Source organism: Tursiops truncatus, chromosome 12, assembly GCF_011762595.2.
Source record: "Tursiops truncatus isolate mTurTru1 chromosome 12, mTurTru1.mat.Y, whole genome shotgun sequence".
In the NCBI taxonomy this organism is placed as follows: Eukaryota; Metazoa; Chordata; class Mammalia; order Artiodactyla; family Delphinidae; genus Tursiops; species Tursiops truncatus.
Window position 1 is genome coordinate 18,707,397 of NC_047045.1, and position 26,564 is coordinate 18,733,960.

Genomic DNA, 26,564 nt, shown 5'->3' on the forward strand with positions numbered 1-26,564 from the left:
GACTGTTGGTTAATTTTTCATGCTTTCACAGGTCAGTTTACTTTTAATGAAACTTAAATGTCAGGGCTCTTTTTCCTAATACTAATAATGTAACATAAGATGACCTTTGATAATTATGGCCAGTCAACCTTCTGAAGTGCTTGGAGGCCTTTATTACATTCCATTTAAATTTTCCTGGGCAAAATGAGGCATTCAGACCAGATTCTTTTAGCTCTTTTGTTAATTAGACTGGCCATCATTGAAGTCGTTTGGTGCAGTTTGAAGCTCTAAGTTGTATTCAGGACAGTTGCTGTCTGGTTCTCATTTCTCTGAGGTAGCGCTGGTCTCATTTCTAGTCTTTTTTTTTTTTCCTCTTAAAAACTGTGCACCAGAGCTTGGCAGTTAATAAGTACTTAAGATACTAATTTTAATTTTAGAGACTTTTGTCAAATGTTCTGCCTCTTCATAGTGAGGTTGATGGCCCAGAAAGGTGAATGGAAGTTCCACGTGTATGGGCAGAACATTTTTTTATGAATTGACTGGGGGCAGTGGCAGGGATCCCCACCTTACTAAATGTAAATCTTTTCTTTTAGGCTACAGTCTTCTAATCATCTGCAAATAACTTCTGCTGCGATGGGTGGTAGGAGGTGCATCTTAGTGTTTTGACACGTAGAGTTTTACTTCTCATTTTTAGTTCAAGCCCCTCCTCCACTAATTGCCGCTTCCCTGAGTGTAATGTGTCTCTGGTTCCTTGTCTCTAGAGAGTAAACCTACACTTCTTGTGGGTTGGGAAAGGGGCTTATTACTTGGTTGCCTCCTGCACCCTCACTTTCAGAACTACCTGGATTACTGATTACTGTACCTTTTCGGGGTTCTGCTGCACATATTGGCTTTTTTTATAGGTTCCCCTCCGATTTACACATAGGCCTTATTTTACCTTTCTTAACTCTGCTAAGTAAATTATTGCTTATCATTTGGCTTTCAGTCTTCCAAAACTTTACTGCTCTCATGTCCTCTTCTGATTTCTGTGTCTCTGTGGTTTTATGTCTTATTTATTCTTTGTAGTCATTAGGAAGATTGCAGGAATGTGAGAGGCAAATGTGTGCTTTTAATCCCAAAGTCCTGGGATACTCTATTATCCAACACCTTGCAAGCCTACATTCTATTATATTATTCTCAAATACCAAGGCCACATTTACTTTAAATCAATCATTATAAAATCCATTTATCTTTCATTAATATCTTTTCCATTTGTCTCTATTGAAATTAGCAAGATAATTGCCTAGTTTTCTAAAATATTAGGCAGAATTCTGCTCTTAGGTGTAACTGATTAACTCCTTTTGGACTAAAACTCCAGCAAATACTGACTATAAATTGAGGACAACATATTTAAAAAAAAAAAACCAACTATCTAAAAACACTGGTGAGCAACCAAAAGCAGACAGAAACTAGAGGGTAAGGGTCATCTATATTTAGAAGAAGGAACTGTCACTGGGTGAATTGCCGTTTCCTGTGGCATTTGACTTGAGGTCATGCCCAAGTTGGTACTGTGAAGGGTGGCTAAAATTCAGATGGAGACTCCCAGTCTTGAGTTGAAGAATTTGGCTGGCCTGAAGAGCTAGATGACAGAGTTTGGGGCATTTGTACTAACTGAAAAATGAGGAAGAAAATCCAGAAAAAGAGATCCAGAGAGGGATATAAACTGTCTAAATCTTGCATACGGACAAACTCTAGGCAGCCTAACTAAGGCTAAAAGAATTGAACAGAGGTTTTAGTTTCCATTCCCCCAAAGGGGAAACAGAGTTGAGAGTTTGAGTCCAGTCAAGTTAATTGCCTACTAAAACAGTCAGTACTCTTTGGAGGAATGTAACAGAATCCAGAATTTCTACAACATACTATTTACAGTGGCCAGAATATAATCCAAAGTTTCTAGACATGCTCAAGAGAAAAGGCAGTTATTAGAGACTGACCCGGAGATGATCCGGATGTTGAATTTAGTTCACAAGGATTTTAAAGCACCTATTACAGCAATACTCAAGGAAGTAGGGAAACATAGATATATAATGAATGAACAAATAGGAGACTATAAAAATGGGAATGTAGAACTGAGAAATACAATATATGAAGTAAAACATTTTACCAAATGGGCCTAATAGCAAACTGGACCTAACAAAAAGGAAGCTTAGTGAACTGGAAGATAGATTAATAGAAATTATCTGTAGAACAGAGAGGAAAATGACCCAAAGTAAAATGAATGGAGGCTCAGGGACCTCTGGGATAAAATAGAAATGTCTAATATATATTTATTTGGAATTCCAGAAGGAGGGAATGGCAGAATGGAACAGAAAAATATTTGAAGAAATATTGGCCAAAAATTTTCCAAATTTGGTGAAAGACATAAAATTGTCAATTCAGAAGCTTAGCAAAACCACACATGATCAATGCAAAGAAAATCACATAGGGACTTGATTTTCAGACTGCTGAAAGCCAAAGATAAAATCTTGAGAACAGCCAGAAGAAAAACACCTGGACGCTATAAGAAGGACTGCTGAAGAGAATAAAATAACACCATCAACTCTGAATTCTGTATCATTAAAGATACTCTAAGGATGCAGATGAAATAAAGACTTTTTTGGATAAACAAAAACTACGAATTTAGTATCAGCAGACCTATACTACAAGGAGCTCTAAAGGAAATCCATCAGGTTAAAGGTTAATGATACCAGATGGAAACTCAGATCTTTAGGAAATAGTAAATTTGTGAGGAAAGAGACAGGATTACTTTTTTCCTCTTATCTTTTAAAAAATACATGACTTTCTAAAGCAAAACTATAACATTGTATTGTGGGGTTACATAAAGTATCAGGGATGGAGGGTGGTAAATTGTTCTTACATGTGAAGGGGTACAACATTAACTCAAACTGGTTAAACTTAGGGATATATATTGTAACCCCTAGAACAGTCACTTAAAATATAATGCAGATAGGTATACTAAAAAGCCAATAGATAAAATGAAATTCTCAAAAAACATTTGGTTAGCCCAAAAGAAGTCAGGGAAAGAGGAATAGAGACAAAAACAGAAAACTTGGAGGAAAAAAAAAGAAAGAGGAAAACTTGGGGCTGAGGAGGGAGACTAATAAGATGGTAGCTCTGAATTCAATCACATCAGTAACTAATTTAAGTGTAAATGGACCAGTTATTCTAATTGAAAGATAAGAGATTTTCTGTGTGTGTATATGTATCAAGACCTAACTACGTGATATCTGTGAGAGATACACTTTAAATATAAAGACACAGGTTGAAAATAAATGTGTAGGAAAAAGTATACTATCTAAGTAGTAAATATAGGGAATTCCCTGGTGGTCCAGTGGTTAGGACTTGGTGCTTTCCCTGCCCTGGGCCTGGGCTCAATCCTTTGTCGGGGAACTAAGATCCCGCAAGGCGTGTGGCATGGCCAAAAAAAAACAACGGTAAATATAGTAAGATGGGGCTAGATTAATAGCAGATAAAAAACTATTACCAAAGAAAAGACTCTTACTAGAGATAAAGACATTTTATAATGTTGAAAGGGTCATTAGGAAGACTTTATGCCTGATAACAAAGCTTCAAAATACATGAAGCAAACATTAATAGAATTGAAAGAAAAAATTCAAATCCATTACCATTGTTGTGTATTTTAACACCCTCTTCTCAGCAGTTGTTAGAACTAGATAAACACCAGCCGTAAAATAATGAAAACAATATGCAGTTTCTTTACTAAACACAAGATGGCAAAGTAGTCACAGTACTTGCAAAAATGGATCCGTATATTTGAATACAGTGAAATATGCCATGATTTTACTATGTGAGCACACCCTTTTCCTTCATTTATTGTAGAGCCAACAAAATGAACAGTGGTGATTAGTGAAATAAACAGGAATACTGCAGTATAGTAGCATAATACTTTGTATATACATGATAGACGTTAAATAAACTTTCGTTGAATTAATGTAATGTGGGGCTTTGGAGTTACATTTGTGTTTGAATTTTAAAACAAATTATTTTAAAAGCTAATTATAAAATTACCACTTTTACCTATAGCAGTAGTTCTCAAACTTTTTGGTTTTAAGATCCCTTTACTCCTTTAAAAATTACTGAGGACCCCAAAGAACTTCCATTTATGATGGTCATATCTATTGATGTTTACCCTTCAGAAATTAAAATTGAGAAATTGAAAGAATTTAAAAAATTGATTTAAAAATAAACTCACTGTATGTTGTTATAAGTAATAATATTTTCATGAAAAATAACCATATTTTCCAAAACAAAATATAGTGAGAAAGTGACATTGTTTTACGTGTTGGCAAATATCTTTAATGTGTGGCTTAATAGATAACAACCATATTCTCATATCACCTTCTGCATTTAATCTTGTATACTTGTGAAAGAATTTTTTAAAAAAGGCAGGCAGGATCTTAGTATTGCTGTGAAAAAGTTTTGGCCTTGGACCACCAAAAGAGTCTTGAGCTTTGCAGGAGCCCCTGGACCATACTTTGAAACTCTCTGACTTACAACATAGAACAAAGAAAAAGTGAAAAATTACTAGTTAGTGGGTGTGTGGCCTGAACCATGGGGATGCCCTTCCCTCCTTATTAGTGGGCTGTCAGGGTTCACATATGTGGGTACCTAACCTGAAAAATTGTGGGAGCCCCATCTGGGAGCTAGATTAATAGATATAAAAGGTCCACTTGAGTCCTCCATTGTGCTGTGTCATCTAGAGCTGGGGCTTGAGAATAGTTTGGGTCATGCTGCAATCCAGTTCTGAGTTCAGTTATCTGAGATATGAGGTGTGATTCGGGTTCCACAGGTGGCAAAAGGCTTTTCCTCTCTAAGGGGAGTTGGAGTAGTGACTAAAAGAAGAGCGGTCTGGAATTGGAACCTTCACATACTGCTGCAGAGAATGGAAAACAGTTCCTCAAAAGGTTAAACACAGATTGCTGTGTGACCCAGGAGGTTCACTCCTTGGAATATACTCAACAGAAATACAAATATATGCCCACACAAAGCCATGTGCACAAATGTTCATAGCAGCATTCATAAAAGCCAAAAAGTGGAAACAACCGAAATGTCCCCCAGCTGATGGATGGATAACTAAAATGTAGCCCGTCGATACATGAAATATTATTCAGCTGGAAAAAGGACTGAAGTACTGACACATGCAACACCATGGATGAACCTTGAAAATAGTATACTAAGTGAGAGAAGGCAAACACAAGAGGCCACAAATTGTGTGATTCCATTTATGTGAAATGCCCGAAATATTTAAATCTAAAGAGACAGAAAGTACCTTTGTGGTTACCGGAGGCTGGAGAGGCTGGGAGGAATGCTACCTGAAGAATGTTTCTGCATGTTGTTAAATTGTACTATACGTTATGTGGTCCATGGCCTCTGTATAGGGACTCAGATCTTTGCAATATCAATATCAAAAACTTGAAGGGAGACTTCTGCCTTTAAATAACTAATGAGTCTCTGTTTGTTTGTTCCATTTTAGTACTTTTTAAGATCTGGTAATGAGACCACTGTAACTAGTATCTCCTTTGGCCTTAGCTGCTAGGAAGTTCAGGACCACATTTAATTGCTCAATCATAGTAAAACTGTTAGCTAGGCTAGGCAACTGGTATATTTTCTTTTCTTTTACACGTTTCAGTGTGTGTTTTTAAAATTTGTACGCACAAACTTACACAAACTTAAAGTTAATATATTACTGTAAGATGCCCATAGTCTTTATCAGTAGCAGTTGGGGTTTAAATTACAACAAATAAAAATATACGTGAAAAACCAGAGGCAGAGTTTGCCAAGATGGAAGAGTTCTTTGTGTGTAAAATGGCAACATTAGTTTTCAGGTTATACCTGGAATGATATTGATCCTTGAACTAAGCTTTTCAACGAGCAGTTTTAAACTAGACGTTGTATCTTTAAAAGCCTATTGGGAATAATTCTGATCCTAATCATTACTTCAGACATTTGTGGTCTGTGGAATTTGGAGCATTAAACAATAGCAAAAATTCCTTCTAAATTTGGTGGGGAAAGGTGAATGGGGAAGGAGAGACAGGGGAACTCTGCCAGTTTTTTTTTTTTTTTTCCTTTTCCTGACTTTTTTGGAGGACTTCTGGAAGATTTTGTGAATTTACTTCTTTTTGTGAATTGCCTTTAAGCAATTTTATAAAGAAACCTGGACTGCTTGGTTATTTTCCAAAATTAAACTGGTGGAAAAATTACAGTACCTTTCTTGAGTCTGAAATTCAACTACTTTCCTTCCAAGATTATTATATAGGATGAACATTTTAAATTATCTGAGGTTATTTAAATTCATGGAAGTCATTACATAAGGAATAGTCCTGGATATAAGAAAACCAGTTGTCCTCCTTGCACTCTTGAGGAGTCTTGAGGGCTGGATTTGTCTGCTCTCTAGTTTACTACAAGTGAAGGATTAAAAAGGAATTCACTTCCTTGGGTAGACTATTCATTGAGCTATTCTCCTATATTTCTTGTTCCCTATTCCTTCTTCTTAAAAAATAAAAACATAGTTAAATATATGAACAGATAAAGTAAATATTGGGGAAGATGAAAGGATTATTAAGATCTAAATAATAATCTTGGTTTCTTGGGCAACTGCAGAGAAGAATTGTGCTTGCTTTCGCAGACTGTGCCTCAGTGGCCCAGTCACCATCTCAGCCTTTGCTGAGATGATCAACATATGGGTGACAGCTCCATTCTTTTTCATCAGATTCTCCTGCCAGGGCAGTAGAGGACGATGAAGTGGTAATATGAGAGAGAGAGGTGGGGGCAGAGAGAACTGCTAAATATTATATATGGTGTTTCATTATTTCTTTGCCTTAGGAGGCAGTTCTCTATAGGTCTTTGCGCACCTGCGTAGCTTGCGAGCAGACGCGCCGACTGTCATTGTTCTAGGCAGTCTTTTCAGGGATGTTTGCGTAGTGCACAACCTTAGATGGTAGAGCGAGTGTCTCCCTCTAGAGCAAAGGACAGCTTTGCTTACTGTTCAGTATAATAGAGATCATGTCTCCCTCCAGAGCAAAGGGCCAGGTGTATTTACTGCCCTTCAGAAAATGTTCGAGCTTCCTAAGCTCAAGGTTGCTCTTCCGTCATGAAGCACATTGAGTTTACAGGTGTTATCTGGCCCTCTTCACATAGCTCTGTGGGAATTGGGGTTCAGGGAACTCATGCAGATGCTGATATTCTAGTTACCTCTACTGATGTAAGTACTAAGCTCTCCTTTGTTTCTAACCTGGGAGTCTCGTGTTTTCTGTCAGGACCCATGAAACTGGCAGGCTAACTTGTTAGCTTGCAAGTATGGTGAAATCTCAGACCCCTCATATTCTTAATACTTCTAAATAATGGTTTGTTAAATGGAATGTATTTGGAAAAATTTATTGAAACATCGATTTCTAATTTGTGCAGTTTGTTAGAAGTTCATTTAGGGTGTTATTTCTCCTTATTTGATGTAGGGTTTGTTTATAATGTCAGCCCGTACATGGAGTATCACCCTGGTGGAGAAGAGGAACTTATGAGTGCAGCGGGATCAGATGGTACTGACCTTTTTGACCAGGTAAGGTGCTGAAAGTGACCATTCCCTCACAGTGGAAGAGTGCTCTTAGGTTCAGCAGTGCGACAGTGGTAGAAAGAAAGAAAATAGTGGCATAAATTTCAGACGTGTGGCTTGAATTTTGAAGTGTGAGAAGATGCTCATAAGTAACAACTGTTCATTTAATTTGAATTATTTTACTAACAGTTTCGAGTTGCTCTCAGATCTGTATCTGGGAGTTTACTCTTAAGTGTTTGCTGCTCCTCTGCTGGCAACTGTTTACTCAGTTTTGATCAATTTTGATAATGGTGATGACTGACTTATAGGAGGCGGTGACCATTAGAGGACATAACAAGTCCCTTAGCTTCTTTGCTCATTTGGGGATTGTTACATAATCAGCCTGTCTTGCTGTACTAAGTCTGCATATTATGTAGAAAGATCATTAATGAATAGAAAACATATTTTTCCTAGAGATAGCAGAGATTCTGTAGTGTGTGTCAAAAGATATTTAAATTAGCCACTTTTCCCCCTTATATTTATTAAAAACAATGATTAGCTCTTATACTGTTTAAAAATCATGTAGAATATGCTAATTACTATCAATTGGCTGAACTGCTATTTTGAAACAACTATCTTGAGAAGAACAGAAATTTGCCTTTGTCTCACAAATGCTTTATTTTCTATTTTAGCGATGATTAACCATGTTGTAGTACTGGGTTTTTACCATCTGAGATACTTGAATCAGATTGGCTTATTTTTAGAGTTGCGTTCTGAACAAATGAAATTTGATTTCTGTTCCTCTTACCTTCTCATCCGTTGTAGGATTTATTTTTTGACCAGGATACCAGAAATACAATTTGTTTTGTATTTTAATGTACTTACATGCATCTGCTTAAATAACCGAATCTCATTTGCTGTTAATGTTTTTCCTGGGTTGGAGAAAAGTCATTTTTACCCATTGGTGATAATAGGATTCTCCTTGGGAGGTCCTCATTGCTGATTTAAATTCCCGTTGTCATTTGATATTTGTTATTGGCTAGCCGTGCAAGCCAAATAGAAAGTTTGGGAATGTTTGCCGGAAAACTTGTCTACCATACTTTTATCTGTCCTGTGTCAACTGAAAAAAAAATTCACAATGTGAGAGTTGTGGGTTAAGTTTTATTTGGGGCGAAATGAGGACTGTAGCCTGAGAGACAGCATTTCAGGTAGCTCTGAGAAACTACTCCCAAGAGGTAGAGGGAGAGGTCGGTATTGTATGATTTTAGTGAAGAGGGGTGCGTGGAGTCAGGCACACATTTTGGCAGATGCTTACGGCTAGTTACGAGGAGCAGATGTCACCTTAAATGAGCTTAGTGCTTTTCTAGACATGAGAAGATGCAGGAATTTGGGCTCATAAAACCATCTCCTGAAAATATCTAACTCTCCGAAGGCCTGTTCTGCCAGTTTTTCCCAGAGTACAGAGTGCGTCATTCCTGCTCTCCACCCTGCACTCCTTTCGGGGGGTGTTGAGGGTCAGCAGCTGCAGTGGCTAGTGACTTAGTCCTTGAAGAGGCAAGATGGCAAGTACCAGTTTTTAGCTGGCACCTATAACCTCTTGATGCTGAATGTACTCTTCCACAAGACGAGTTTCCGGTAACATCTAGCCCTGTTCATATTTCTTAGTGGTGTGCGATTATATGGACCTCATTGAAATAAGCTTGTTTTGGGGGAGTCACAAGAACTGCTATATTGTTAAATTCTTTAGCAGTTTCAACGGTACTTTTGTTGACCAAAAAAAAATGCACAACCTAAAAGTTGAGAATTATGTTTTATTTGAGGCGTTACTGAGGACTGTAGTCTGGAAACAGCCTCTCAGATAGCTCTGAGAAACTGTTCCAAAGAGGTAAGGGAGAAACCAGGATATATAGGAGCTTTTGCTGGGAAAAAACTTGTAGTAGAACATCGAAACATTACTACTAATCACAAAAAGCAGGCATCTCAGTTAATTATTTTAGTGCTTTTCCGTGTATGGGAAGATGCAAGAGTCTGGGCTTGTTGAAATTGTTCCTTTAATATGCACCTTAACTCTCTAGGGCCAGTATCCTCTTTTCCTCCATGCTGAATTCCTCTTAGGCCACACCACTGGGGGCGGCTGCAGTGGCTTGATGGCTTTATGGCTGCGACGTCCTTTGATTACTGAAATGTCAGGCTGCACCCTTTGTCCACACTTAGTTACCAGATTGCTGCATTCCCCTTGGCTTTAATAAGACCAGTGATGTTTACTTATGACTTTTACTCACCACAGAAGTAAACAACTTGATAAAATTCTAGAAACAGTGGTGAAGTGTCTTATATCTCTAATATCTAGTATTTGAGTTGTACAAAGAATATTAAGTAATCTCTTTATCGTCAGACTTGTCTCTAGTTTTGATCTCACTTCTGACTTCTCGTTTCGTATTTCCAGTTGGCTGATGGGCGATTTGAAAACCTGTTGGCAATTGAACTCAGTGTGCCCTCAGATAATATCAACTCATCTTCTTCCCTTTGTTTTTTCTACTGTTTCCTGTTTCTGGAAATGGGAACTTGAAACCACTTGAGTAATCTTTACCTTCTCTCATTGTATTATTGAAGTGGTCACCTGGACCTGTGCCAGGGTCTTGGCCCAGGTCGAGATCCCTTGTCTCAGCCTGGGAGGTTCTTTTTCTGCTTGGATTTGTATAGCCAATAACAAAACCAGTGCTGAGACTGGAACAGCACAAGCTTTATTCGGTGGCCAAAGAATGGAGAAGCAAGAACTAGTTTGCAGATCAACTTCTCAACCTGACTCAGGCTGAGCCACCATATATATAGGAAGGTTGAGGTAAAATGGAGGGAATTGAGTAGAGGGTGGGAGGAATATTCATGACTTATCCGAGAACTGGGGGTGTGTTTGGACCAGGAGCTGAGGCAGCACTCCTCTTCAGTCCCTTTTTGGGCTCTTCTGGTTGTTGTCATGGCAGTTGTCAGCTGTCATGGCGCTGGTGGGTGTGTCACTTATAGCATGCTAATGTGTTACAGTGAGTGTATAATGAGGCTCAAGGTCCACCGGAGTTTAGGTCTTCTGCCATTTGGGGCCGAGTTAGTTCTAACCAGTTGTTTAGAAATTTCTCTAGGAGCAGCTTCCTCCTTTTGTATTTAGGCCTGAAACTCCATAAGGGCAGTTAGTTTCCGTCTGAGGGAGGGGCAGGAGTATGGTTCTGGGGCAACAGTCTTGGTAACAAATGTGCCTCAACATCTAATCACTGGCGAACTTCTATGATGCTGTCTTTAAACATTGCACCTTTTCTGTCTTCCCACTGTCTTAGGTCAAGTCGTCATCACCCTCTCTAGCCCTAATATTTTAATACTGTCCCGGTATCTTTACCTTCAGTACCAATTTAGATAACATGACAGCTAGAATAGTATTCTTAAAGACAATCGTCTTAGCATCTTGTTCAACAAGTTTCAGAGGCTCACCAATGACAGTGTAATAAATTCAAAGTCATTATTCTGGCACTTGAGGGCCTAAAAATAATGTATCAAGGTAAATATTCTCAACATGCAACTTGCTTTGGAACTGAAGTGCTTTGAGCAAATCACCAGTTCCATGATAGACAAACCCCATACCTTTGTCTCTTTGACTATCCTTCTCCTTCATCTATCTGTTAAAATTCTACCCAACCCCATAACCCCAGAGATGGTGCTTTACACATTACTGGAGACTCCATAACTATTTGGTAAATAAAATTTCAAGTTATATTAATTAGTGTGCATTTATAAGTACATATATATTTTTTACATATTTTCGTGTATATTTATTTACTCAGGAACATACATAAAGATTCTGGTATCAGTATTATTTGACCTGATTATTTAGTGATTATATAGCATGGAATAATACATTATGATTTTCCTTTACTGGTCTTTTACAATTGGACTTTTAGGTTGTTCCCAATATTTTGCTAATATAACTAGTGCTATGATGAGTATCCTGGTGCCTGCATCTTTGTGTATATGCAAATATTTTCTCAGGTAAATTCCTGAATTACTGAAGGGAAGAGCTGCATATTTTAAGGCTCTTAATATATATTGAGAAGATGCCTTCCAGAAAGGTGGTTTAAATTTAATTCCCACTAGTAATTCTGGCAACAAATACTGTCAGTTGTTTCCCTTGAAGTGACAGTCTCACTTTGTTCATTTAGAAGAAAATGTCTATCAGATACCCAAGTCTGAGTAACTGGTTTATAGGTCATTCTTTTTCTTTTATGGGTAAATAGCCTTTCAAGAAAAAACACAGTTTAATAGGCAAATCAAACAGTTGCCTAAGTGTTTTTCCTTGCAGCAACCATCTTACTTAGCAGCAGAAGTGTTTTTGAGAACTTCCCATTTTGTCACACAGCATATAAAAAAGACCTGTAACCAAGGGTTGAGGTTTAAGAAAATTAATTGTTTTTTCTACTTCATGAAGGATATTCTTAAGTGAAACCAACTCCCTCCAGCCCCATGGGTCTGTGGTGGTAAGCAGTGTAATGATTGAGACCACTGCCTTGATTTGTGCTGAGATGCAAACTGGTTTACCCACCATTGCTATTTCAACATCACTGCAAATGTCAGTACAAGAAAAAGGCAAATAACATCTTAGTATTATTATGAAACTAATCAAGACCTCGTGGGTATCTGAAAGGGCGTCAGTAACCTCCAGAGGTCTGTACACAACACTTTGAGAACATTGTTCTAAAGTCCCTATATATGCTCCCATTTTGTCACTTCCTTGTTGGCTAATTGAATCTGCTTCTTAGTTTTTCAGAGCCCTGTAAGAATATTTAGTTTTCATCAGAAAAAAATTAGGGCATCTCATGGAGTTAGAGTCATGTTGCTTTTCTGCTATTTTTCTCCCACACCAGGTTCATCGTTGGGTCAACTATGAATCCATGCTGAAAGAATGCCTGGTTGGCAGGATGGCCGTTAAACCTGCTTTTCCTAAAGGTACGTGAAGCCAGGGCTAAACTGGCATTGATGTGTGATACACATGGACTGTCTTTTAGGTGGATTTCAGCAAATAGATTTAAAGAAATCACTAAATTGTTCTCATTTCACTGGCGCCCTGTTCTAGCCACTGTAAAGATTTTACTTTAGTTCTTTAGAATGAAACAATGACTTTACCTTAAAAATTTGGCATGTTTTGAGAGAACATTCATAGTGTGGAGAATAAGCATAATGGAAGTGAAAGAACTTTATTTACTTAGTTTTCATTAGTCTTTTATTCTCTTGTTACATAGAGTAGCTCGAACAGTTGGTTGGAAGTGACTTTTAGACTAGTTTCCTAAAATTTAATTTTTTGAATATGTAATTGTATTCACATGACTCAAAAATCAGAAAATATAAAAAGTTATACAGTAAAGTTTCCCCTCTCAGCTTTGTCTCCCATTGGCCTTGAACTTTTCCACTCCTTGACTCTTTACCATAAAAACTGATTTTAAAGTACTTTTAAAGAAACCAATTGCTTGGGACTTCCCTGGTGGTCCAGCAATTAAGACTCTGTGCTCCCAATGCAGGGGGCCTGGGTTTGATCCCTGGTCAGGGAACTAGATCCCACACGCATGCCGCAACTGAGATCCCACATGCCGCAACTAAAGATCCCATACACTGGAACGAAGATCCCACGTGCTGCAACTAAGACCTGGTGCAGCCAAATAAATAAATAAATGTTAAAAAAACAAACAAACAAAAAAACGATTTCTTTCCCTTACCTTCCAAACTGCCACTCAACAATCGGCATGGTGTTGGAGATCATCTGTTTCCTCCTAAGCTTCTTTTGGAAGAGCGCCCTTTGAAAAGTTTAGACAGGCAATTGGAGTAGCAGGAGTACTTTGCTTAAATCCTTTACTGTAGATGGAACTGAGTCGTTTCTTTTGAACAACTCCTGATTTTGACATCCAAATTCGGAATGCATTGGCTTGTTTGAGCTGACTCCGCTACTATTTATTTAGTTCAGTGAGTTTTGTATTTCAAGGCCTTACTGTTAGAGGCCTGTGTCAGCTGTATAGAAATAGCACAGGCGTACCTAGCTTTGAACCCTAGCTCCATGGCCTATTGGCTGTGCCATAAAGATGGCAGTTTCTGTCTCTGAGCCTCCAGTTTTTTCATCTGTACACATTACTCATAGGGTTAAGAATTAATGTGAGTAAATTAGCATGAATTTAACAGAGGCTCAAAAAGGATTTTTTCTTTCTATTGCTATAAAACAAATAAGCAGTACACGCATACAGGCATACTTCGGAAGTATTGCAGATTCAGTTCCAGACCACTGCTATAAAGCAAATATTGCAATAAAGCAACTCACGTGAATTTTTTGGTTTCCCAGTGCACATAAAAGTTACGTTTACACTCTATTCCAGTCTATTAAATGTGCAATAGCAGTATGTCTGAAAAAACAACATACATACCTTAATTTAAAGACACTTTGTTACTGAGAAAAGCTAACCATCATCTGAGCCTTCAGAGAGTCAGTCTTTCTGCTGGTGGAGGGTCTTGCCTTGATGCTGATGGCTGCTGACTGAGCAGGGTGGTGGCTGCTGAAATTGGGGTAGCCGTGGCAACTTCTTAAGATAAGACAGCAGTGAAGTTTGCCACGTTGATTGATTCTTCCTTTCATGATGATTCTTCTGTAGAATGCAGACCTGTTTGGTAGCATTTTACCCACAGTAGAACTTCTTTCAAAATCAGTCAGTCCTCTCAAACACTGCTGCTGCTTTATCAGCTAAGTTTCTGTACTATTCTGAATTCTTTGTTGTCATTTCAACAATCTTAACAGCATCTGCACCAGGAGTAGATTCCATCTCAGGAACCACTTTCTTTTCTCATCCATAAGAAGCAACCCCTCATCTGTTCAAGTTTTATCATGAAATTGTAGCAAGTCAGTCACATCTTCAGGCTCCACCTCTAATTCCAGTTCTCTTCCTGTTTCTACCGTGACTGCAGTTATTTCCTCCACTGAAGTCTTGAACCCCTCAAAGTCATCCAGGAGGGTTAGAATCAACTTCTTCCAATCTCCTGTTAATGTTGATATTTTCACCTGTTCCCACGAATCAGGAATGTTCTTGATGGCATCTAGAATAGTGACTCTTTCCAGAAGGTTTTCAATTGACTTTGCTCAGATCCATCAGAGGAGTCACTATCTGTGGGGGCTATAGCCTTACAAAATGTATTTTTTAAATAATAAGACTTGAAAGTCTAAATGACTTTTTGATCCACAGGGCGCAGAATGGATGTTATGTCAGCAGGTGTGAAAACAACATGAATCTCATTGAACATCTCCATCAGACATCCTGGGTGACCAGGTGCATTGTCAGTGAGCAGTAATATTTTGAAAGGAATCTTTCTTTTATGAGCAGTAGTTTTCAACAGTGGGGTTAAAATATTCAGTAAACCATATTATAAACAGATGTGCTTTATTATTCCATTTATAGAGCACAGGCCGGATAGATTTAGCATAGTTCTTAAGGGCCCTAAGATTTTCAGAATGGTTAAATGAGCCCTGGCTTCAGCCTGTCCTTTGAAGCATTGAAGCCAGGCATTGACTTCTCCTCTCTAGCTATCAAGGTCCTAGATGGCATCTTCTTCCAGTAGAAGGCTGTTTCATCGACACTGAAAATCTGTTGTTTAGTGTAGCCACCTTCATTAATTATCTTAGCTAGATCTTCTGGATAACATGCTACGGCTTCTACATCAGCTCTTGCTGCTTCCCTGTGAACTTTTATGTTATAGAGATGGCTTCTCTCCTTAAACTTCATGAACCAACCTCTGCTAGCTTCACACTTTTCTTCTGTATCTTCCTCTCCTCTCTTGACCTTCATAGAATTGAAGAGATTAGGGTCTTGCTCTGAGTTAGGCTTTGGCTGAAGGGAATGTCATGGCTGGTTTAATCTTCTATCCAGGTCACTAAAACTTTCTCCATGTCAGCAGTAAGGCTGTTTTGCTTTCCTGGAGTAGCACTTTTGATTTCCTTCAAGAATTTTCCCTTTGCATTCACACTTTGGCCGACTGTCTGGTATAAGAGGCCTAGCTTTCAGACTGTCTTGGCTTTTGACATGCCTTCCTCACTAAGCCTAATCATTTCTAGTTTTTTATTTAAAGGGAGAGTCGTGGGACTCTTCCATTCACTTGAACACTTAGAGGCCATTGTAGGGTTATATTAATGGGCCTAATTTCAGATTGTTGTGTCACAGGGAATAGGGAGGCCCAAGGAGAGGAAGAGAGATGGAGAAATGGCCAGGCGATGGAGCAGTCAGATCACACATATTTATAGATTGAACTTGCAGCCTTATGTGGGTGCAGTTTGTGGTGCCTCAAAATAATTACAATGGTAACATCAGATCACTGCTCACAGATCACCGTAACAAATACAATAATGATGAAAAGGTTTGAAATATTGCCAGAATTACCAAAACGTGCCCTAGAATCATGAAGCGAGCAAATGCGGTTGGAAAAATGGCACCAATAGACTTGCTCAATGCCGGGTTGCCCCAAACCATCAGTTTCTAAAAACGCAGTATCCGTGAAGTGCAGTAAAGCAAAGCACAATAAAACGAGGTCTGCGTGTATACCAAAAGCAAACTAGTTTGAACTTTAGTGTCTGGCAGTTCTTCCAAACCAGTTTACTTTTGTAAACAAATCCCTTTCTTCTCTTAATTGCTCCTGAGTTCACCTATTCACTGCCAGCGGGGGCCATGTTCTTAAGCAAGGCTTCTAACTGACTAGTTTTACCTCATCCTGGACATTACATATCTTGTTTACACAGTCCGGTACTAAAGGTCATGTGCTTCTCTGTAATACCGTTCAGTGTGGTCAGAAGGTGTGCCAGCTCCTTAGGCTTCTGTGTCATAGGAGACATGAAATTAATAAAAGGATTTTTCTGGTTTCCTTCCTTCCTCCCTGGAAATGAAAGATAATCTTCAGAATGTTTCATCAGATACGGCAAACACCGTTTAAAATGAGCAGATTCCACAAGGAAGTCCCCAGATATTTAATTAAAAAAAAGGGGGGGGGGGCGGTGCTAGAAGCGGCAGTCCAGGATGATAAGCTAGTTCTGATGCCTCCATTTCCCCAAAGCACTTATCAGATACTTGGAACGTAGAGCCACATGGGAATTTTAATGGTCACATAGGAAATGGGAGACCGGATCTTGGGTCTGTAAAGGCAGGGAGTTGGAGCTGAGATCCCTGCCTATGGCTTGACTCTTGAAGTCTATATGATCAGTGAAATGGGAAGGCTTGAAAAGAAATCTGTGCAACAACAAAGGGAGATGTCAGGATGGTCTGCCTTCACCTTGTTTATGAGGTGATGGAGGAGAGGAAAGAGAAATCTCCTTTGAGAATTTGTAACCACAGTCTTGCGCACGTAAGAGTTGGGAATTCAAATATATATACCACCTGTGTGGTCTTAGAAACCTCAAACCGAGAAATAAAATGGTCTCCCATTACTGGTTTCCCTGCCTGCTTGGCAGATTTATGTACACGTTTTTAATGGTGGAACAAACTTTCAAGCTAAAACCCTTAAAACGCCCACAGGGACACATCACCAGTTATTAGTGTACAGTAGAAAAATTAAACAACACTTGAGGTAGCAAGTCAGCAGAAACAAAAGCAGAATTTCACCCCTTGGACTTTATTATTTGTATACAAGTAATTATAAAAATAATTATGAATAAAAATAATTATGTTTGAAGTGATTAGGAAAATAAGAATGAATTGGTAACATGAGTAAAGCAAGAGACTGCTAAAATAATCATGTAAAATTGAAAAAAAATAGAACTCCTAGAAATGAAAAATGGAGCTGGTGAGATTAAAAAGTGCATAGCATGAATAGTTAGAGTTTAGACGTAGTAGAAGAGTTGAGTGAACTGCCAGACTGAGCAGCAGACGTTGAACAGAACATGGTGCATAGAAACAAAATGATAGAAAAATATGCAAGAGACGCAGAGGATAGAGCAATAAGATCTAACACTTGTCATCAGATTTCCAGAAGGAAGTAGTAGTGAGATTGAGGAGGAGGCAACATCTGAATGGCTGAGACTTTTCCAGAATTGGTAAATCACAAATCTCAAATTTAGCAAGTTCAGCAAATCCCCAATCAAGATAAATAAAAAGAAATCCACACATAGACTATTCATGGTAAAACTGCAGAATACCAAAGACAACAGCCAGAGAGAGATAGGTTTACTAACAAACCAGTGATTAGTAAATTGACAGCTAATTTACCAGTGTAATTTACTAGCTGTTACTGCTAATTTAGTAGAACCTCAATAGGAGACAAAGAGATCAGTATCTTGGAAGTTCTGAGGGAAAACAACTGACAACCTAAAGTCATTCAGTAACAAGGATGAAATAAAGGTAGTTAAGACTAGGAAGCAAAGACAAGAACTTTACAATCAGGAAAGTTGTTGACTGCAAGTAAATGGATCGGGTTTTTGGAACAGTAGAGACTTAAGATCCAGCAAGATAACAGTCTGAACTCCAAGCTAACCAGAACTAGTAGATCATATAAAAGGGACAAAGTAACTAAAGAGAAAAGTTTAATGTGTCAAGAATGTTCATGATAATTAAAGTGAATGTTGTTTTAACAGTACCTCCTATGCCTTTCATCTACAGGCAGAGATTGATCCTTGAAGTCTGCTGGCGTGAGACTTAAGGATAGAGACTATTAGATGGGGTGACCGTGTAATTGTCCAAACTGGGGCAGATTGGAGAATGAATGGAGCCTCTATTAGTAGTTATACTGAGACAACAGGGGGCAGGCAGTAAACTGTAACTGTAGCAAACTAGAGACTATGTTCGCTCCACAACTACAGCTTCTAGATGAAATGGGAACAGAGGTGTAAACAGAGATGAAGTGGGAATAGAGGATGAAAACAGATTAAGTAGGAATAGAGGATGAAAACAGAGACGAAGTGGAAACAGTAGGTGGAGACTTGCTGACATGAGGATTTATAGGGGTTTGGCGGGGGGGATGGATATACTGAAGAGAAATGTTATATATGGGCTTCTTTCAATACGAGATCCTTGACACCATCTTTTAGGTGGGGTGACCTGCCAGACCCCAGTGCAGGGAGGAGCCAGAAGTAGCATTTTGTAGGCATCCCCACAGCTGAGCAGTCCCGGGAGGACAGTTTTCCATTTATCTCCTGGCTTCTGGGGTAGGAGTGATATCTGGGAAGAACACAGAAGAGCTAACAGTGTCAGAATATAAACCACATAATACTAGTGGGTCCTTATCAAGAGAAGAATCAGTGGGTTTTTTATAATCCTTTGTTTAAAAAGTATTGTGGTTTGTATTGTGCTTTAGAAAGATATCAATAATGAATAAAGGGAGAAACTTTGCTTGAAAAGGTGAGCTTCAGTTACTGATTATTTATGTGGAACACTTCATTCTCTGGCAAAGATGACAAGTGTTCTTTTTGCCGTTTTTTGAGTCCTTTGCTGTCATTATTAGAGCCACTGGCCACGTGTGGCTGCTGTTGAGTATGGAAATGCTCTCCAAATTGAGATGTGCTACAAGCGTAAAATACCGCATTTCAAGACTTAGGATGAAAAAAAGAATGTAAAATATCTAACAACCTTACATTGATTACATGCTGAAATGACAAGATTCTGGATATGTTGCATGAAGAGAAAATATATTATTAAAATTAATTTGACCTGTTTCTTTGTACATAGTTAATATGGTTATTAGAAAATTTTAAATTATATTTGTGGCTTGCATTATATTTCTTCTGGACAGCACTGTACCAGATCATAAATGCACTCTTAAAATTTTAATATATTAAATTTTTTAAATAGTCACATTTTCTTTATATATATATTTTTTATTGAAATATAGTTGATTTACAATATTGTGTTAATTTCTGCTATACAGAAGAGTGATTTAGTTATGTATATACACACACACACATTCTTTTTTTAATATTCTTTTCCATTATGATTTATCATAGGATATTGAATATAGTTCCCTGTGCTGTACAGTAGGAGCTTGTTGTTTATCCAGTTCTATATATAAAAGCTTCCATCTGCTAAACCCAACCTCCCACTCCATCCCTCCCCCACCCCCTCCCCCTTGGCAACCACCAGTCCGTTCTCTATGAGTCTTTTTCTGTTTCATAGATAGGTTCATTTGCGTCATATTTGAGATTCCACACATAAGTGATATCATATGGTATTTGTCTTTCTTGTTCTGGCTTACTTAGTATGGTAATCTCTAGGTCCATCCATGTTGCTGCAAATGGCATTATTTCATTCATTTTTATGGCTGAGTAATATTCCATTGTATATACACCACATCTTCTTTATCCACTCATCTCTCGATGGATATCTAGGTTGTTTCCATGTCTTGGCTATTGTGAATAGTGCTGCTGTGAACATAGGGGTGCATGTATCTTTTTGAATTAGAGTTTTTTCCACATATATGCCCAGGAGTGGGATTGCTGGATCATATGGTAGCTCTACTGTTAGTTTTCTGAGGAACCTCCATACTGTTTTCCATAGTGGCTGCACCAGTTTACATTCCTACCCACAGTGTAGGAGGGTTCCCTTTTCTCCACATCGTCTCCTCTCCAGCATTCGTTATTTGTAGAGTTTTTAATGATGGCCATTCTGTAAAATAGTCACATTTTCTAATGGCATAGCCCAGTGTCAGGAATGTTTCTTCTTAATTTCTCATTGTTTTATCATGGTTTCTAATACTTTATGTTTTTAGTTTTCACAAGCGCTTGCTGACTATAAAGCACTTAGAACCATAGATCAGTAGAATACTTTTGAGGTGGAAGAGGGATTTAGAGCTGTTCTAACACCGTCAGTTTAAAAGGGAAGCTCCTGAGGCTTGTAGGTATATGTACTTTCCTTAAAGGCTACAGTTATTTAATAGGAGAAGCCCATCATTGAGAGAAGTCCTGGGTGCTTCCTTTTGTGAGGCAGAAAATCACCTCATTAAATTTATCCTCTTTCAACTAATTTATTTCTCTTTGGTATATGCCAGTGGTTCAACCTGGGTTGAGTTTGCTCCCCAGTGGACACTTGGCAATGTCTGGAGATGGTTTGGTTGTCACGGCTGAACTAGATGCTACTGGCATTCCCGTGGGTAGAGGAGAGGTCAGGGGTGCTGCTAAATCCCCTACAAGGCGCGGGATACACTCCCACGACGAAGAATCGTCCGGCCCCAAGTGTTCCTAGTGCTGACATGGAGAAACCCTCATATATGAATTAGTTTTGTATTCTTAAAAATGATGGTATTAGTGGCATCACTAATTGGGTGGGCTGGCTGCCAGCTGGGAGGTCAGCTTCTGTATAGTCAGTCAAAGCTCCCTCTTCTAGGAGCTACCGTTTCCTCATTGATAAAATGGGGACAGTTCAGGGCTCAAGTGGGTGGACAGAGCACAAGCTCAGAGGCTCAGTACGGGGGAAGCAAGACAGTTACTAGTGGAGAGAAAGGGGTGGGTGTCATGATGAAGTGGACTTTACTGGCTGAGCAGATTTGCTTTCTCAGCCAGGCTACCTTCATTTACTTTTGTGCTATAGGTCCCACTGTCTCAGTGATTCCTGCCAGAAAGATATAAGGGACAGGTAATTAAAAATGGGGGGTGAGAAGTCCCCGGTCAGGGGGCAGATGCAGGCCTGAGCAGGAAGTGGGTTTTGCTGTATGATTGTGACTGGCCAGTGTTTGGTTTAAGTTAGTATTTGTTTTGTTTTCAGAGAGAAATGATTGTTTTTAACGTGCTTTTTAAAAAATATTTATTTATTTATTTGGCCGTGTCGGGTCTTAGTTGCAGCACGCGGGATCTTTAGTTGCGGCATGTGGGATCGAACCCGGGCCCCCTGCACTGGGAGCGTGGAATCTTAGCCACTGGACCACCAGGGAAGTCCTGAAAAATGATTTTTGAACATGTATATTTGTGTATAGGTAATACCAAATAAGAAAGGAGTGGTTAATCCCTCTGAGGATAGGACAAGAGTAGAAAATAACTAATAAATTGGAGAATTGAATAAAAAATGACAAGTATAGCCTTGAAAGCAGAAAATACAAACTTCTAAAAATGCAGTATTTGCTGTGATTAGTTAAATGAATCGTGGAGAGAAAAACTGACCAGGAATAAGTAACTATATAGTCTGGTACTTTTAGAACTTTTTAATCCTGGAATTTTTCAGAGTATGTGTTTGAACTATTGAACCTTTATTTTAATTCTGCTAGTAGACTACTTCTAGGATAAGGAGTAAACTTCTGGGCCTTGAAGTTTGAGAGATGTACAAAATTTGAAGATGATTCAGAGGATATTTACAAAGATAAATTAAGGAGAGTAAAAGAGAAGGATAGTTTAGAAATACATAAATTATTAAATTTTATAGAATTTGAGAAATGAGTTTATGACTTTGGAAACAAAACCAAGAATTAGGCCTCAGTTGTGTTATGAAGAGTTAGTTCTCTTTAGAGATGAGGAAGAATTTCTAGAGAAAAATGGTTATTAAACACATTGTAGAGAACCAGGGAGTCTTCTGGCCAGGCAAAGCAGTAAAGGGAACATGGAATGGTACACTTTGGATTTTGTGACTAAGATCCCTGGTAATAAGACAGAGCTCCTATCTGATAGTTACGTGACATCAGCCTTTTGGAGTGAGAAAGGAAGGTGGGGTATGTAGCTACGGATAAATATGACATTCAGATGTAAAAGTGCGGCGTTTGTCTTCCTAGAATGTTTTTTGTTCAGGGCCTCCTGAAAAATGCTTACATATTTTCAAAATGTAGCTAAAATATTATTTCCTCAATGAAATCCTTTCAAATTTCAAGTAGCAGTGCCCTCCCTCATCCCTGTGCTTCCATGCCACCTTCTATATTTCTCTTTTAAAACATTTATCATATCATATTGAAAAGACCATATTGAAGTTTCCAATTTAGTTTATTTAATTTTTTCAGTAATACATTCACGATTCCAGAATGAGAAGTGCCATGGTCATACCTTTGTCTCCCACCTACCCTTTTCCCTCCTGTGCACAGATGCAGGTAACTGTGTTATTGTGTATCCTTCCAAATCATCTTTACGCATGTATAAGCAAACTGAACATACAGTCGTATTTTCCTAACTTTTTATCCAAAGGGTTTCATATTGTGTCACTATCCCTATTAAGATGATGGTCAACAGGTATTTGTTAAATGAATCAGTATACTAGTAAGACAGGGTTTGTTTGTTTGCTTGTTTTTTAACTTTCCCCATCCCAGGGGATCCTTCTGTGGCTCCACTTAGAAGAGGTAAACTAGATTGGGTTCACAATTAAAAATTGTCGCCAGCCCTCTTACCAAAGAAGAGTTGAGTGCTGATAGATCACAGCTCCAGTCTTCTAAAGGACTCAGACCTTTCCAGAAAGCAGAGGCTCTGATCAGAGTAATGCAGTCTAACCAATATTATAAGAAGATGCAAATTTTCTTGGCCGTGGAGCCAACCAAATGATGGAATTAGGTATCAAGACAGAATGTTAGATTTCTTGTTAGAGAGGAAAGTATCTCATGTGCCTAGAGTAACTCTGATGCAAATGTGCTTAGCAGTAAAAACAAATAGCCTCTCGTATTTCTGTGACTCAGTTTTCAAAAAGAGTTGCAAAAGTACACTAGTGGAGGTTTTTTTTTTTTTTTTTTGGTGGTACGTGGGCCTCTCCCGTTGCGGAGCACAGGCTCCGGACGCGCAGGCTCAGTGGCCATGGCTCACGGGCCCAGCTGCTCCGCGGCACGTGGGATCCTCCCGGACCGGGGCAAGAACCCATGTCCCCTGCATCGGCAGGCGGACTCCCAACCACTGTGCCACCAGGGAAGCCCACTAGTGGAGTTTTAAAGATATTTTAGATCATTTAGCTAGATGTTCTCTTCCTATTGATACTTCTTTTATTAAAGAAAAAAAAGACTCAGAAAAAAATGAATAACTTAGCAGGATCCATAAAGTTCTGACAGGTTCAAATCAATTCACATCAGACAGGAAGTAATCATATGAGATGACATATTTTTTCCCTAGAAACCAATTCCCTGGGGACAAGTTTTCAAAATCTGAGCCTCTTAGATAGAAACAAGTTGTTTTACATGATAAATGAGATTCATCAAACTGCCAACTATGTTGTACACTGAAACTGGGTTTAATTTACTTATGTTACTGTGAGTTTGCTATTTGTTCTAAGATATTGATAAAACAAATGATCACAACTGCAGTAGCAAAAACAGATGAAATTGTATGAAAGTAAGTCAGCAAGCAGGGACATCAGTGATCCCTTGCAAACTAATGACTAGATTTTCATCTGGCAGTTGAAAAACAAAGCTCATTTTGAGGCATAATTTAAATGGTTTTCAGGTCCTGTGTCTTTTCGGAAAGTATTATCTCTCACAATGGCATGTTAAGAAAAATGGCGCTTAGTTTCAGGGGAGATGAAGTTTAATCTTGGCTTTGCTGCTAAAGAGCTGTGGGGTTCATTCAAGTCCTGACCTCTGATTTTCAACCTTTAATGAGGGGAGCAGATGATAAATTTGGTGTATGTTGTTAAGATCCCTTTCAGCTATGAACTTATTTCAGTAAAAAGGGGAAAATAAAAAGAATGGTTATCTGACCTCCTTAATCATGGGTATTTTATGGCATGTGAGTGAAGTGGTAGTAATTATGGGATCTCTGGCTGATTGAAAATCAGAACATAAAAAAATTTGAAAGCTTTGATATACGTACTTTGGTTTATTTTTCTACAAAACAAGGTGATGTCACCTTAACAAGTAATGTCTATCAATTTAGTTTACTACTTGAATATTTTGTGTTAGCTTGGCATTCTTTTTTTTTTTAAAACTCTGGCAACTTGCTGAGGGTTTTATTTTGACATATGGTTATAAAACTTGTGGTGATCAAAATATAATATAGATTTGTGAGCTGGCTGCCATCCTGAAAGGAAACACCCATTAAATTTTTTTCTGGCTTGCACCCCTAATGATTGATTGCACTGATATACAAGTGAAAGTCTTAACATATTTTCAGCATTTTGGCCATTTAAATTTGGAGTAGTAATAATCATTTTAACTGCTCACTTAGATAGGAAAGATAATAAGGTGTCTTTCTTTGGGTTAATATGTATGTTTCATATATAAAGTGTAATCTAATAAACTTTGGATAGTTTTGACTAATTTAGAATATGATGACCAGGACAAAACTTGGGTCTTTACGTGCTTTCTAAAGAAATTAATCAAGGTATTAGAGCAAAAATGTCCAAAGAAGGAGGAAAAAGCCCAGTGAAATTGGAGACAAATGCCTGCAGAAATGGCCTGCTGTCTTCAGAGATGAAATTTCTTACTTAAAGCATAGGCCATCTGTTTATCAGCCTTATTTCTCTCCTCAGGCCTCGGAAGAAAGCCCTTCAAGAAGAGGGCTGTTACCTTTAACTCAATAATATTAACCGATCTTCTCTCTGATGTTACAATATTCTTACCTAACTTTTTTTCTAAACCACTGTACAGACTATCATGAGGAAAAGAGACTCTTAAACGGTAAGCCATATACATTTATAGTAAAAAATGAATCATATTCACATGACTGTGTACAGTATTGCCTCACAGAATTATTTGGGGTATTTAGATATTTTTTATACAAAGGATGTGTTTACTTGCCTAAGCTTAGAGGATTTGGCAGAGAACTTTGTAGATCCCTTATTGCAGCCCTCCTTTTTTTTTTATCTTTATATATTGATGTTTTTATTTTATAGGACAGATTTTTTTCAGGAGTGTAATTACTGTTTACATTCTTTTATATATACGTATCTTTATCAGAGTATAATTGCTTTACAATGTTGTTAGTTTCCGCTGTACAACAAAGTGAATCAGCCATATGCATACATATATCTCCCCATATGCCCTCCCTCTTGAGCCTCCCTCCCACCCTCCCTTTCCCACCTCTCTAGGGGGTCACAAAGCATCGAACAGCTCTGACTCTTACCATAATCCCTTCTATAACATCCCTGAACATGTGTTCATCTGCCCTTAGCTTGAATACTCATGGTGACTAGGAGTTCCACCCTCAGAGGCCAGGCTGAATGTGTGCCTCCCTCAGGCACGGGGTGCTCTTCCAGTGTCTACACAGATGCTGAGCAGCCAGCCTATTAGTCTCCCCTCCTCTGGGCTCGGCAGTTCTGGCTTCCTCAGCCATTCAGTATGACTTGGAATTATGACTGGCACTGCCACTAACCCCCCCAAAAAGTTTGGTATGACACTTATGAAATGCACGGGGCTACTCTGACTGAACCGTATTACTAATGTATGTTTAAAAATTGGGTTTTTTTCCCTCCCTATTTGCATAAGAAAGTTATAGAAATTCAGCTAATAAGCTGGATTGCCAGATGAATTACCTTTTCTTTTTTAACTAGAAAAGATTGTCTTATTGTAGACTACTTTATGCAATTTGTGATGTAACACCTGAAGTTGTTTGTCTGACAGTATCACTGATAGTATCTTTGGAGCTCTTGCGTGTTCTCAGAGTTTTCAAAAACAGTGAGAAAACCAGAGCCTTGAAAATGTGATGTTGAGGACTTCCCTGGTGGCTCAGTGATTAAGAATCCGCCTGCCAATGCAGGGGACAGTGGTTCGAGCCCTGGTCCGGGAAGATCCCACATGCCGCGGAGCAACTAAGCCCGTGAGCCACAACTACTGAGCCTGTGCTCTAGAACTCATGAGCCACAGCTACTGAAGCCTGTGTGCCTAGAGCCCGTGCTCCGCAACAAGAGAAGCCACCCCAATGAGAAGCCCATGCACCACAACGACGAAGAGTAACCCCAGCTCGCCACAACTAGAGAAAGCCCGCGTGTAGCAATGAAGACCCAATGCAGCCAAAAATAAATTAAAAATTAAATCTTTAAAAAAATAAAAATAAAAAATAAAATTTGATGCTGGGGCACATCCACAAGAATGTCTAAAATGAAAAAAGACAGAATACCACGTGTCAGCAAGGTGG

General features: G+C 38.6%; 1 protein-coding gene across 5 annotated transcripts in view; it reads left to right on the forward strand.

Annotated features, from left to right (window-relative positions):
• Nucleotides 1–26,564, forward strand: part of CYB5R4 (cytochrome b5 reductase 4) — an 81,674-nt gene that overhangs the window by 17,198 nt on the left and 37,912 nt on the right. For 2 of the 5 annotated variants that reach the window (XM_019929375.3, XM_019929372.2), the window contains exons 3-6: nt 7,488–7,588; nt 12,466–12,547; nt 22,520–22,606; nt 25,079–25,108. In XM_019929375.3, the coding sequence (XP_019784934.1) occupies nt 7,488–7,588; nt 12,466–12,547; nt 22,520–22,606; nt 25,079–25,108 (300 nt within the window). The remainder of the gene's footprint in view (nt 1–7,487; nt 7,589–12,465; nt 12,548–22,519; nt 22,607–25,078; nt 25,109–26,564) is intronic. The other 3 variants (XM_019929373.3, XM_019929376.2, XM_019929374.2) reach the window with 3 other exon arrangements.